Source organism: Canis lupus, chromosome 6, assembly GCF_003254725.2.
Source record: "Canis lupus dingo isolate Sandy chromosome 6, ASM325472v2, whole genome shotgun sequence".
In the NCBI taxonomy this organism is placed as follows: Eukaryota; Metazoa; Chordata; class Mammalia; order Carnivora; family Canidae; genus Canis; species Canis lupus.
In genome coordinates this window covers 19,116,572-19,130,563 of record NC_064248.1, presented here as the reverse complement: position 1 = coordinate 19,130,563, position 13,992 = coordinate 19,116,572, and the positions used below count along the sequence as shown (strand labels likewise).

Below are 13,992 nucleotides of genomic sequence, written 5' to 3'. Positions count from 1 at the left end.
CCTGACCCCAGCCTCCTAGATGCTGGGTGCGTGTCCAGCTCTGTTTGCTACCATATTGCAGACACCAGCTGTGGCTCAAGACTGGATGGGACCAATTTTTTTTTAAATTTAAGTATAATTAACATGCAATATTAGTGTCAGGTGTACAACAGAGATTTGACATTTGTACACATTTCAAAATGATCACCGCAATAAGTCTAGTTACCAAACTGTCACCATACAGAGTGAATAGGATATTAGTAGCCGTATTCCCCATGCTGTGCGTTCAATGGATGCGATCAGTTCTGAGAAGACATCTTAGACATTTGCTGTGGGGTTTGGAGGATGGCGTTAATCATGGCTCTGGATGATTTCGTTTTGGCCTGAGCATTGAAGGGTGTATAAGAGTTTTCTAGATAGGGAAGGAAGGGTAGGCTGCGTGGAACCACATAAGCGAAGACTTGGAGATACGAAGATTCGTGGCATCTGAGGATTATGGGGATGTGGTGGTGTGTGCAGCGTCATGAATGCCACAGCCTAATGATTGATCCTAATGGTTACCATTTTTTGCATGCCTGAAATGTGCTGGGCTCAGAATGTATCACTGTCGGTTGTGAAAGCCCTGCACGCAGAAGGGTGCTGGCCTCTCCGTTTTAGTGACAAGGAAACTGAGGCATGAAGAGATAGACTGACTCGCCCAGGGTTGCTGGAATTGGCAGAGCTGGGGTTGGGAGCCAGGTTTTGAACTCCAGAGTCTGTGTTGTTTCTCCTGCCTTGGATCTTTCCCTCGGAGGTGTCCTCCCAAATACCTGGCCTCTTTGTTGAAAAACAAGCCACAAGTAGTTCCTTGGAAGCTCGGATTTCTCTTATGTTTCTTAGCAAAACATTTCCCAATCCACTTCTTCTCTTCAGGGTGTATGATTCCTTTGGAGAACTAGGTCCAGCTGTTGTATCCTGCTTACTCATATTTAGAAAGAAAAGAAGGCTGTAAGTGCCTCGTTTTCCTGCCTTCATTTCCTCCCACAACCCCCTTCCCAACCTCAGCTTCCCTGGGAAGCTCCAGCTGCCTTCCAGTCTCTACAGCAACCTGTTGGGGTTTTGTGCAAAACCTCCCCTCGGCTCACTTCACACCAGACCATTTCTCTAAATGCACATCCAGCCTTCGAGCAGAAGCAGAGCTGCAGAGGGACGGACCTTGCTGGGAGAAGAGCCCTGGGCGTAGGATTCAGGTTGCTCCTGTGACATCAGAATTGATCTTGATCACAGATTTTATTTCATTTTTTAAAATTTTCTTTTTAATACGAGTAATACATGTAGTAAAAAATTCAAATGGTATGAAAGGACTTGGGATGGTAAATATGTTTCTGTTGTGACCCCAACCTCCAGTTCTTTATCCCAGAGGCTGACTCCTGCTCCCATCTCCTTCCAGGAGGGGAAGGAAGGCCAGGCTAGTGCCAGCAGAGGTCTGGGAGGCATGTGTGTCCTCCCCAGAGAGTGTATGCATGTACATGGAAACGTGTGTTCATTCCTCGCTGTGTCACTTTTCTCTCACTATATAACACAATCACCACAAATGTAGCTGCTTTAAACAGCATGCATTTTATTGAGCTACCGTTTCTAGGGACCAGGAGTCTGAATGTGGCTTACCTGGGGCCTTAGCTTAGGCTCTCCCACAGGCACAGTCAAGAACTCGGCTGTGGCTGTGGTCTCATCTGAGGCTCGACCAGGGAAAGATCACTCCTGAGTGCCAGCTGTGATGTTGGCAGCATTGTTTCTTATGGGCTGCTGGACTGTGGGCCACAGCTTCTCGTTGGCCGTGGGTGGGAGGCTGCCCTCAGTTCCTTCCCTATTGACTTCTCAAAACCAGCAGAGGATAGAGCATCCTCTAGCCAGTGGGAATTACAGCCTTATCTGATAAGACCCCATTCATGTGGTCCCTACCTACCCATCACTTTTGCTTCATTCTGTTGATAGGAACAGGTCACAAGCCCTACCCACACTCAAGAAGAGGGGTTTATGCAGGGGCATGATGCAAGGTGGGATCACGTGGCCATCCTAGAGTCTGTCTGTTTTGTTTTGTTTTTTTTTTTTTGGCATAAAAGGTGGCAAACAACACAGACTAATTTTCATTTACCCTTTTCACTGGATAACAGGTCTTAGAAGTCCCTTTCCAGCAGTTGGAGCAGGGCTGAGATTCTAGACTAGAACTCAGGTTTGAGTATGAAGGCTCCAGAGAGCCCATGGAGGAGAGAGAGGAACTTGGTGACCTTTCTGTGCTGTAGAAGGGTCACTGTCATGCTTCCTGCATGCTGGGCCCTGTCCTCCATGCTTACCTGTATTAACCCTCACAACAACCCTAGGAGGTGAGGTACAGGCTTTTATTATCAGCATTTAGCTGAAGAAGGATATTGAGGTCTAGAGAGGTTACATCACTTGCCTAGGGTCACACAGCTAGAAGATGGCAGTAGGGACTCTTACCCTCATTTTACAGATGAGAATACTGAAACTCAGCTTGTCCCAGTAATGTTGCACAGGTAATCGGGGAGCTGGTGGAGGGGGTGCAGGCTGAAGGCCAGTTCCCTGACTCATCTCGCTTGACTCTGGTCACAGTTGGAGAGGTGGCAAACAAAGCCCCGAATTGGAGGAATAGCCAAATGTCCAGGCTGGTGGCTCTTAAACACTGTGGGGCCAACGGAGGAGACAGCAGCCCTGGTGGCAGCTGGTACTTCTTTCCCCCAATCTGGTGCACTAATGTGTCCCTTTCCTCTCCCAGTTTAAAGTCTATAATGTGACCTACATGGGGCCCACCCTCCGCTTGGCAGCCAGCACCCTCAAGTCTGGAGCTTCCTACAGCGCACGTGTGAGGGCCTGGGCTCAGACCTACAACAGCACCTGGAGTGATTGGAGCCCCAGCACCACGTGGCTTAACTGTGAGTATCCACAGGGGGCTGTGAGTCGGTAGGACACGGGCTCCTCACTTTTATCCTGTGGCCAGACACCTCCTCTGGCTGAGCATCCGTGTTTTGCATTCCCATAGCAGAGAGTGGCTCTAACTGTGGGTTAATGGGATTACTGACTGACCTGGTGTACTGGTCAGGGCAGGTAGGGCAGGCTGCGGTAACAAATGAGCCCGCAAGTTCTGTGACTCTTCGCTGTAGGAATGTATTTCTTGGTCATGTAACCGTCCAGCGTGAACTCAGCTGGTTTTGCAGGGATGGGGGAGGGGGGCTCCTCCCTGTGGTTCCATCATTCCCTTAGGGACAAAGATTCCTAACCTTTTCATATCATGGACCCCTTTGGCTGTGAACCCCAGAATACTATTTTTAAATGTAAAAAATAAAATACATAGGATGATGAGGGAAACTAATTTTATTGAGATGAGGTCATAAAAGTATTTCAAAATATATTTGTTATCTAGGAATATGGGCTTCTTTATTAACACTGTAAAAACAAGATCTCATGGTGCTTCTCATAGATTCTGTAATTTCAAAGTAGGTGAACGTAAATGCTATTTTGCTGGTTTCTGTTGGTGCCCAGTGGCACACATAGCTGCAAGGGATTCTAGGACATATAGTCCCTCACTCTGTAGCTACATCCCCCAGCTGCTCTTTGCAACACTCTTACTCCTGGTTTTTTTGCACTAGAAACATTGAATTATGTTATATAAAATGAAGTCTTACAAGGGGACCTTCCCTAGTTTATGCAGCAGCTCAGCGATGTCACCCCAGAGACTTGTCTTCTTTCCTCTGCCCTCCTAACCATGGTAGCACTTTATCCTTTGACTTGTTACTCCAATGCCCCAAGTTGACTGCTGGAGGCACCCTCATGCCTTTCAGAAATGAAAGGCTACCACAAGCAAGTGCACCTTGTGCATTTCTTTCTTTTATCAGGAAGCAAAAATCTTACCAGAAGCTTCCCTAGCAGACTTCCCCTTGCAATCCTATTGGCTGGGACTGTCATAGAGCTTCTCCCAGCTGGAAACTCAGATGTACTCTGGAAAGGAGAAGAGGAGGGGCATCTGGGTGGCTCAGTGGTTGAGTGTCTGCCTTCAGCTCAGGTCGTGATCCTAGGGTCCTGGAATTGAGTCCTGCATCAGGATGCCCGCGGGGAGCTTGCTTCTCCCTCTGCCTATGTCCCTGCCTCTCATTCTCTGTCTATCATGAATAAATGGATAAAATCTTTAAAAAAAGAGAAAAAAAGAAGAGGATAATCATGATTGGCCCAAACCTCAGGGTGGGCACACTGCTCCCTGGTAAGGAAGGGGGAGGTAGCTGTAGGGGAAGGGACTGCCTCAGACATCATCTATACCATGGAAGAGGAGTAAGAGCTGTTGTCAACATTACTGAGAGAAGGGGTCTTCAAAGGGCGGGGCACAGTGGCCGTTGGTGGGTACCGCAACCAAACCCTGCCCCGCCATGTCCCTCTGGGTGTTGCTCATTTGTCTTGTGGATGTCTCTTGACCCATCTGTCTTACACTGTGGGCTGCAAGCTCCATAGGTGGGATCTACTCTGTGTCTAGACCTCTGGTGCCCCACAGAGCACCAGGCACACAGTAAGCGCTGGGCAGAGTTTTGCCACATTGATTTGATTCTACCATTGACCCGGGGAAGGGAAGAGAAAGGGAGAGAATGGCTTGTGTGGAACATACACAAGGGGCTGGACACTTCATTATTTCCACATATATGTATTGAGCCCCGACTGCCTGCCTGGCTCAGGGCTAGACCCTGGGGTATCAGCCGTGAACAAAACAGACAGAAGCCCCTGATCTTCTGGGATTGACATTCTCCGGGGGATACAGAAAAGAAACAAGCAGACAGAAAAATAAATCCGATAGATCTCCATCCAGTTGACAGCCAGTCTGGGGAGAAGAAGCAGAGTGAGGCATGGAGGGTTAGGAGGGGGGCAGCAGGAGAGAGGGCACGAGGGAACTTTCTGGAGCAGGTGACAGTGAAGTAAATGAGAAGGAGCCAGGTGTGCACGGTCGGCAACAGCATAAGCTTCTGGATGTGCAGACACCATTCTGAGTGCTCCGTGTGTTACGTCCTGTAATCCCCACAACAACCCTATAACATGGGGGTACGTTAACCCCCGGGTACAGACGAGGAAGTCGAGGTGCAGAGAAGCTGGGTCGCCAGCAAGGATATGACCTGGTCAGGCCCCAAACTCAGGGAGTCCAGCTCCAGAGTCACCACTCTTGACCTCTGGGCGTCAGGAAAGAGAGCAGCAGGTTCAAGATCCCAGGGTGGCACCGAGCTTTGGAGGAGCAGGGGACCGCGAGGAGGCCGTGTGACAAGGGCTCTCAGTAGGAGGGGATGAGGCGGGAGGGCTCGGTGGCGGCCAGCTCATGCAGGGTCTCGGACGACCCTTCCTCAAGGCCTCGGTCTCCGGCTCCGGGAAGCAGAGGGCAGGTGGTACCCGGCGCGCTGCAGGCTCACGGCTTCCCTCCCATTCCAGACTACGAGCCCTGGGAGCAGCACCTGCCACTTGGCGTCAGCATCTCCTGCCTCGTCATCCTGGCCATCTGCCTGTCCTGCTACTTCAGTATCATCAAGTGAGTCCTGGGCTTCGCCACAGGATGCCACCGAGCCGGCCGCCCCGGGGCGTGCAGTGGCGGGGAGTCTCCCTCTGACCTGCCAGCTTTCCGTCCCTGCGTGCAACAAGAAGTATTTATCGCGCAGCTACTATGCGCAGGGCACTGAGGCGACAGCTGAGAGCAAGGCTGACGAGGACCCTGTGCTCCTTGGGGGGAGAGGGAAGAAGCCAGGTCAGCCAGTAACCACAGCTGGTTTCCACAGGGATCCATGCACTGAAGGGCACCTCCCAGGGCGAAGGGAGGAAATGTTCGGGGTGCTGCATTGGGGAGGGGAGGCCAGGCAAGCCCGTCTGAGCTGAGAGGCCTGACGGGGGAGAGTGAGCTGGGCCAGAAGGGAGATGGGTCACCCTGGGGACCCAGGTGTGGTCCACACACTCGAGGCACGTGGCAGTAGACAGGAATTCTAGACAGCAGCCCTGACGGAGTCTGGAAATCTGGGTTCAGATCCTGGCCTTGGAACTCAGTGACTTTGTGGCCGATGAGAGGCTGACCCTCTGTCCATCTCAGGTCCCTCCTTTGCAGGTTGAAGGAGCATATTTCAGGAGCCCAAGAGTCCCGAGAGAGTCCTGGATCCCAGTGGGCAGGGCGGGTAGAAGGAGCCTTGTTTCCAACAAGCTCAGGCGCTTGGAATCTGGCTGTGCCTCAGCCTCAGTCCTCCCATCTCTGAAATGGGTCTGGCGAGGCCGGACGTACCCTGGCTGGGCGTTGACTGAGGCACGGTGTCGTGCACTTTGGTGGCCACGCGGGCTCCCCTCTTCGTGTCTTGTCATGATGGCTCTGCGGGACCCCGGGCTGGCCTCCCCTTCTCTGAGCCTCCGTTTGCCCCCTCGCCTGTCCCTCCCTCTCCCCAGGCGTCTCTGTGGCTCCTGCTCCACCTTCAGTTGCCGCTCAGAAGTCACCTCCTCAGAGAGACTTTCTGGGGTCACACTCTCCATTCTTCTCTATGCCCCGTCTTTCTTTTATTCGTGACACTTACGTGGCTCTGGCTGGTGTTTGTTTCTTCTAGAAGGTCAGTTCTGCAAGGGCAGGGACTTTTGTCTGTCTTGTTCACTGTTCTGTTCCTGACGCCTGACCCAGTGGAGTGGGCAGAGGCCAGTCAGAGGTGATCTGAGAACCCCCTGTCCCAGCGCTGACACTCTGGGGCTCCAGACAGACCCGGGTGGAGAGAGGGACTGTTTTACTCTGGGTATCCTCCGAGACATGGGGAAACCCACAATTCTCTCTCTGCCACTTGGGCTTGCCCTCATTCCCTAGGACTTGTTCCCACCAAGGACAGAGGTGGCCATGTCAGGAACCCCATCCTGGGTAGCAGGATGCTGGAGCACGAACCTGGCTGTTCTGCCCACAGCCCAGCTGTCCTGTCCCTTCTGGGCCTCGGTCTCTTCCTCTGTAGAATGAGGTTAGGGCAAGACGTCTAAACCATTCAGTGTGGTCTCTGACCCCATCACAGAAGGAACATCAACTTGGCCATGGTGTCCAATGCCTCTTCCTTTTCTTTTTCAGGATTAAGAAAGGATGGTGGGATCAGATTCCCAACCCAGCCCACAGCCCCCTCGTGGCCATAGTCATCCAGGACTCACAGGTAAGAGTGTGGGCTGGTGAGGATGCTCTGGACTACGTGCTTCATGAGATAGATCTCAAAGCAGCTCGGATGTTAAGGATCTCCGTTGGCTTTTGAAACTGCACATGTGAAGTCAGGAAGGTTCCAGGGTTTCAGCAGCTTTGTGTGGTCATTAGGAGCCCAAAGGCCTTTGCTTCCCGCCCCTTGGATCCCGTGGCTACTCTTTCAGCCAGGATGGGCTCCTCTGAGTTGGTCGCTTGGTTTCTTACCTCCCTTGGGAGGAGGTGACCTCATGGGTCACCTCCACATCATCTCCTGGAGAGATGCCTGTACCAGGGCAGGAAGTCAAAAGGGGAGGGCGAGGGGCACGGGCTTCCTGTGTCTTCCCCTTATGAGCAGAAAACTGCCCTCAGTGCACCAGCAGGTCTCTCCTCAGTTCTCACTGGTCTGAATCGTAACACATGCCCGTTCCTAAAGCATTCGCTGGTAAGGGAGTGGGAATACCTTGAGACCAGCCAGGTGGCCCCCTCAAGCTAGGGGTGGGTCAGTTTCTCCAACATGATGGCCATGTGGGATTTCCCTGGGTCATAGCAGGATTCTCGGGTGGGCGGGAGGGTGGGTGGGGGGAAGGGGAGGATACTGGCCTCTGTATCCTCAGGTCTCTGGAGTGGCTCTGGAGTCCAGAGGTGCTGGCTTTGAACCCCAGCTCTGCCACTTACTTACAGTGTGGACTTGGGCATGTTGCTTAGCTTCTCTGAGTCTCAGTTTCCTCATGTGGGTTGTAGTAGTGCTTACCTACCTGATGTTGGAATTCATCTAGATGGTTACATATAAAATATAGATTACAGGGTCCTGCACACAGTAAATGCTATCTGTATCAGTTAGCTTTGCTGTGTAACAAAACAGCCCACAATTTAGAGAGTCCAAACAACCACCACTGATTGAGCACTTGCTTCTGCAGGGGGGCAGTTTGGGCTCCATGCAGAGGTGTAGGGTAGAGGGATCTGGGCTGGGCCCCTTCCCAGTGGCCTCACTCACAGATCCAGAAGCCGGCTGACTCTCACCTGGAGCATGGAGGTGACTAAGCTGTGTCTGTCATCCTTGAGCGGGCTGGCCCACTGTCACTTCCATGGCATTCTCTTGGTCAAAGGGGGTCACACAGGGAGGCCAGATTCAAGAGATAGGAGGGACTTCAGAGTACTATGGCCATTTTTACCTTCAGCCCCAGGAACTTAGTCCTAGGGCAGTCTCATTGATTCCCAGGATGCCAAGGCCCAGAGAGCTGAAGTGACCAAGTCAGACCTCCACCCGGTGTGATGTGAAGCCTTACCGTCTTTTTGTAGCAAACCCTCACTGAATATTGCTGTGTCCCAGGCTGGGCTGCAAGGCCTCTCCACCCTGTTTCATTGGCTGTCTCTGTATTTATTTTAGGTGTCACTCTGGGGGAAGCGGTCCCGAGGCCAAGAACCAGCCAAGTGCCCGTATGTATATGAACCTAGGTCACTGCCTACATGGATTTGGAAGGGGTTGGAATTGGGGCAGTGGGCCCATCCTAAGAGTGGGATCACACCCCACCTCCACGTCTGCCTTTTCCTCCTTAGCATTCAGCACTTGTTCTGTGACATTGAGCTTTGAGGGGTGGCAGGAGGAACAGTGGGCTGGGTAGGTGGGCATGATGGCTGAGCCTCCTGAGTTTCACGGCGGGGGGCAGGGGGATTAGGGTTGGAAGTGCATCGTCTGTCCTGAGCAAAGCTCATAGAGACTACAACCTGGGCAACTATGCCAGGGGTTCAAGTGTTGGCATAATTACAGACTGGTTGGCCAAGAGCTGCCGTCTTGAATCCTTGAGTATCTGATCATCGCCTGGCCTGTTAGCACCTCCATCACCTCTAGCTCCTGTGTCGAGGATGATATTTAAAATACTTATCAAGAGTTGATAGCTGGCCCAGCAGGGGGCTCCAGGACACTGCCTCAGCCTAGTACTCCACCGCCACAGTCATTACTTCTGCGGTTGTATTGATAAATATTCTAAATTGAAAACTATTTTAAATATTATCATCCCCGACAGAGACTTTTCTTTATTCAACAGACTGGGTTTGTATTGGGTGACAGGTTATGTGCAGCCTCCAGAAATCCCAGAATAAAACACAGGCCCTGCCCTTAAGCACTTCCCAGTGTAGTGGTGAAGATAGGCTGATAGATTATTGATTTATAAAGTCAAGAGTCAAGATTATTGATTATAAAGTCTGCAGTAGATAGACATCAGTCCAGGCTGACGTCAAGCCCAGCTTTGAGGGATGAATAGGAATTTTTCAAGCGCAGACACTGAATCCTGACCGAACTTCTCTCTGCTTCTGCAGACACTGGAAGACTTGTCTTACCAAGCTCCTGCCCTGTCTACTGGAGCATGGCCTGGGCAGGGAGGAGGAGTCCCCCAAGACTGCCAAAAATGGGCCTCTCCAAGGTCCTGGAAAACCCGCGTGGTGCCCTGTGGAGGTCAGCAAGACGATCCTCTGGCCGGAGAGCATCAGCGTGGTGCAATGTGTGGAGCTCTCTGAGGCCCCGGTGGACAATGAAGAGGAGGAGGAGGTGGAGGAAGATAAAAGAAGCCTCTGCCCATCGCTGGAGGGCAGCGGGGGCAGCTTCCAGGAGGGCAGAGAGGGCATCGTGGCCCGGCTGACGGAAAGCCTCTTCCTGGACCTTCTCGGCGGTGAGAATGGGGGCTTTTGCCCGCAGGGCCTGGAGGAGTCATGCCTTCCGCCCCCCTCGGGGAGTGTGGGCGCTCAGATGCCCTGGGCTCAGTTCCCGAGGGCCGGGCCCCGGGTGGCGGCGCCCGAGGGCCCGGAGCAGCCTCGCCGCCCCGAGTCCGCTCTTCAGGCCTCCCCGACCCAGAGCGCAGGCAGCTCGGCTTTCCCAGAGCCGCCCCCTGTCGTCACAGACAACCCCGCGTACCGCAGCTTCGGCAGCTTTCTGGGCCAGTCCTCCGATCCCGGCGACGGTGACTCCGACCCAGAGCTGGCCGATCGCCCCGGGGAAGCGGACCCCGGCATCCCCTCTGCCCCCCAGCCCCCGGAGCCACCTGCCGCCCTCCAGCCTGAGCCAGAAAGCTGGGAGCAGATCCTGCGCCAGAGTGTCCTCCAGCACCGGGCAGCCCCGGCCCCCGGCCCGGGCCCCGGCAGCGGCTACCGGGAGTTCACGTGCGCCGTGAAGCAGGGCAGCGCCCCCGACGCCGGGGGGCCGGGCTTCGGCCCTTCTGGGGAAGCGGGGTACAAGGCCTTCTGCAGTCTGCTCCCTGGCGGTGCCACCTGCCCGGGGACATCTGGGGGTGAGGCCGGCAGTGGGGAGGGGGGCTACAAGCCCTTCCAGAGCCTCACTCCTGGCTGCCCTGGGGCCCCCACCCCAGTCCCTGTCCCCCTGTTCACCTTTGGACTGGACACGGAGCCACCTGGCAGCCCTCAGGACTCGCTCGGCGCAGGCAGCTCCCCAGAGCACCTGGGTGTGGAGCCGGCAGGGAAGGAGGAGGACAGCCGTAAGACCCTGCTGGCCCCAGAGCAGGCCACAGACCCCCTCAGGGACGACCTGGCCAGTAGCATCGTCTACTCAGCCCTCACCTGCCACTTGTGTGGCCACCTGAAGCAGTGGCACGACCAGGAGGAGCGTGGCAAGGCCCACATAGTGCCCAGCCCCTGCTGTGGCTGCTGCTGTGGAGACAGGTCCTCACTCCTGCTGAGCCCCCTGAGGGCCCCGAACGTCCTGCCAGGTGGGGTTCTGCTGGAGGCCAGCCTCTCTCCGGCCTCCCTGGTACCCTCGGGGGTCTCAAAGGAGGGCAAATCCTCTCCGTTCTCCCAGCCTGCCTCCAGCAGTGCTCAGAGCTCAAGCCAGACCCCCAAAAAGCTGGCCGTGCTTTCCACAGAGCCCACATGCATGAGCGCTTCTTAGATGCATCCTCTGGTTGCTGATGTCTGCAGGTGAGGGCTGGGCCTTAGCCATGCCTGTGACACGCCTCCCCCTGGAAGGGGGCCAGGCTGCCAGATTTACAAAAGACTTGGAAAACCCTGGCATGAAGTTGTGAGGCGGTCTGACACGGGGGTGCAGAGACTGGACCTCCCCCTGCATCTCCCTGCCTTGGCCCGGGACTGTCACCTCCCATGGGAGTGGATGGCCTGGGGCAGAGGCACCTTCAGGGATGAGGAGCTCCTTGGGCACCTCGGCTTGGCCACGTCATCGGCCCACAGCTTGTCCAGTGTGCTGTCCCTGTCATGGCCCCCAGGCGTGCTTTGTCCATCTAATCGCCGGGTGACTTGTGTCTTGCCCAGTTCTGGGATGCGCTCCTGCTATCCCATGGATTGGGCACTGAGCCTAGAAACCAAGCAAGCCAACAGGTACATGCCTTGGGAAATTGAAGTCCAGGAAGGGTGGTAATTTGCCCAGAGGTGCCCATCTGTCTGTCAACAGACCTTCCTTAGGTTGACACTGGGGGCAGACCTGGGCCGTGGCGGGGCAGCTTTGTCATGTGCTGGTATCAAACACAAAAGTACACAGAAGATTGTGATCACCAAGCCATGACGAGTTGCTGGCGGCTTCCTCACACCCTAAGACTGGGGGCTCCTGTGAAGCACGGGATCCCCAGAATAAACACAGCCAGCTACCTTGGGGCCACTCTGCGCCCCCGTGGATGCTTGCCCGCAGCCACGGAGAGGCGGGACGCAGAGAGTGGTTCCCGTCCAGTGACCCGGCCGAGCTGGGCGTTCTGGGCGGTCCACACCGGGCACACTTAGCCTGCACATTGACCTACCCCTCAGGTTGAGTAATGTTTGTTTGCGTCTCAAAGATTATTTTATCACCTGGTATTTGTCTATGCTGAGGAGGGTGGAACGAGAGGGTGTGGAGTTTTATATAAATAAAGGCTGTTTATCTCCTCCCCCTTCCTCCCCCACATTTATTAAACAGACACACTGCCAGACCTGGTTGTGAGCCCTTTATCTCTGTTCATTCACTGAATCTTGCCGTCCAGAGGAAATGAGGTCTAAAAGGTTAAATAACCTTCTCCTATTTGGGTCCCCACCCCCATCCCCGAGACAGGGATTCAAGTGCAGGTAGCTGCTTTAGGGGGTGATTCCAGGACACCTTGCTTGGGAGTCAAGCAAGGTCAGGAGGCGGTAAAGGGCGTGTTACCCAACGGGGCTAGCCTGGGCAGCTGACCTTCACCCCACCCAGAGCCTTGGATGGCCTTGCAATGGCGCAGGCCTGAAGGTATCCCTGCAGAGGTAGGGGGCTGGGGCGTTTGTCCACCGCTGCTCTCTGGTCCAGGGCTGCCTCCAGAGGCATCAATTCTCCAGCACTTCAGCTGCTCCAGGAAATAAGTCACCAGGCTGAGAGTTAATATCTGGGCAGCCTTTGGCGCATCAAGGAGACGTGGACGGAGTACTGTCCGCAAGTGCTACACTTGGCCAAGGTCACACAGCGAGTTAGGGCGGGCCTGTCTGTAGCTGAACCCAGGCAGCGTCCCCATTAGCTAGGGTGCCTGGACAAGTGATCCATGCTCGACGTCCAGGCAGACGGTATGAGGATGCAGGCAGGGGATTTAAGCTCTGGGATAGTTCTGGTCTCTGCGTAGCTACCCTGATGGCCACACGTGGAAAGTAAGGGGCTTAGAGGTTCAAGGTTCCTTTCTGTTCGGGTGTTCTACACAATGCACTAGAAGCCATGGGGGACTCGCTACCTCACATGCAGCCTGGTGTTTGTTAGAAATCCTTCCTTTGTGCTGAGCCCAAATCTATCCCTTTCGATGCCCAAGCCGACCTCTCACCCCACAATTTACAGATGGGAGAACTTAGCGTGAGAGAGGAAAAGGGACTTGTCCAAGGTCACGCTGTGAATGACAGCCTGAACTTTTTGCCTATAGGAGCTCCTTATGAAAAGGCATATGTAAAAATTTGGAATCAAAAGAACTACTTAGGGCCAAGCAATATGCTAAGTGCTGTATATCTGCTACGTCACAGCTCTAGTAGGCGGGTTCGATTCTCCCAATTTTATAGATAAGGAAGCAGGCCCAGAGAGGGTGAAGGTTAGCTTAGGACCACACAGTGAGGACATCCTGGAGCAGGACTTGAACCCAGGTCAGACGTGGAGGGCTCCCAGCCACCACAGAATGTATGCCACCTACGTGAGTGTCAGCCCTAAATCCATCTTGCCTGAGTGTTGTCTCAGAAAATCACATTTTAAAAGTAAGCAGCAAACAGAGAAAACATGTTTTCATGTTTTGAGTTTTGTGTGAGTGGTGGAGGGGCGGTTGGGCTGGAAGTCCAACAACAGAACTGAAGTTGATCACCTTGTCGTCTCCCCAGGGTCTTAAGAGAAGGGGACCCAAGTGGTCAGCTGAGGCTCCTATTACAGAGTTGTCTGGGCTTTGGGAAGTGGGAATGGAGAATTAGACTCCTCCCATTTCTTAAGTGGATTTAAACCCACCCTCCTAGGTTCAGGGAAGCTGGGGAAAGGCCACTGTTTTTGCTTCCCTAAATCCTCTTCCCCAGCTTAACACAAGGAAGGAGGAAGCAGAAGGCAGGAAAGCTGCACCTGCCACCGGTATTTACTGAGCACCTACTGTGTGCTCAGCACTGTGCCAGATACTGAAGGCTCTCACTGAGTGAGACGAGGTCCCTTCCTCCCTGGATCTTACAGTTCATTGTAGGAGACAGACATTAAATAGACAAAGGAGAAGGTTACACTGGGGGGTATTATGGAGAAAAGAGGAGTCTGAGGTAGGGGGAACTAACAAGGGAGGTCTTTAAGGAGATGACATTTAAGCTGAGTCTGCCATGACCGGAAGAAGCCAGGAAGTGCTGGAGGAAGAGCATTC

The 13,992-nt window shown here is 53.9% G+C and overlaps 1 protein-coding gene across 5 annotated transcripts in view; it reads left to right on the top strand.

Moving 5' to 3' along the window:
* The window catches only part of IL4R (interleukin 4 receptor), a 38,628-nt gene extending 26,532 nt beyond the window's left edge, over positions 1-12,096 (top strand). For all 5 annotated transcript variants that reach the window (XM_025415650.3, XM_025415651.3, XM_025415655.3 and 2 more), the window contains 5 exons: positions 2,753-2,909; positions 5,434-5,530; positions 7,076-7,154; positions 8,565-8,614; positions 9,494-12,096. In XM_025415650.3, the coding sequence (XP_025271435.3) occupies positions 2,753-2,909; positions 5,434-5,530; positions 7,076-7,154; positions 8,565-8,614; positions 9,494-11,072 (1,962 nt within the window). In that variant the 3' untranslated portion in view covers positions 11,073-12,096. The remainder of the gene's footprint in view (positions 1-2,752; positions 2,910-5,433; positions 5,531-7,075; positions 7,155-8,564; positions 8,615-9,493) is intronic.
* Positions 12,097-13,992: the final 1,896 nt, after the last annotated feature.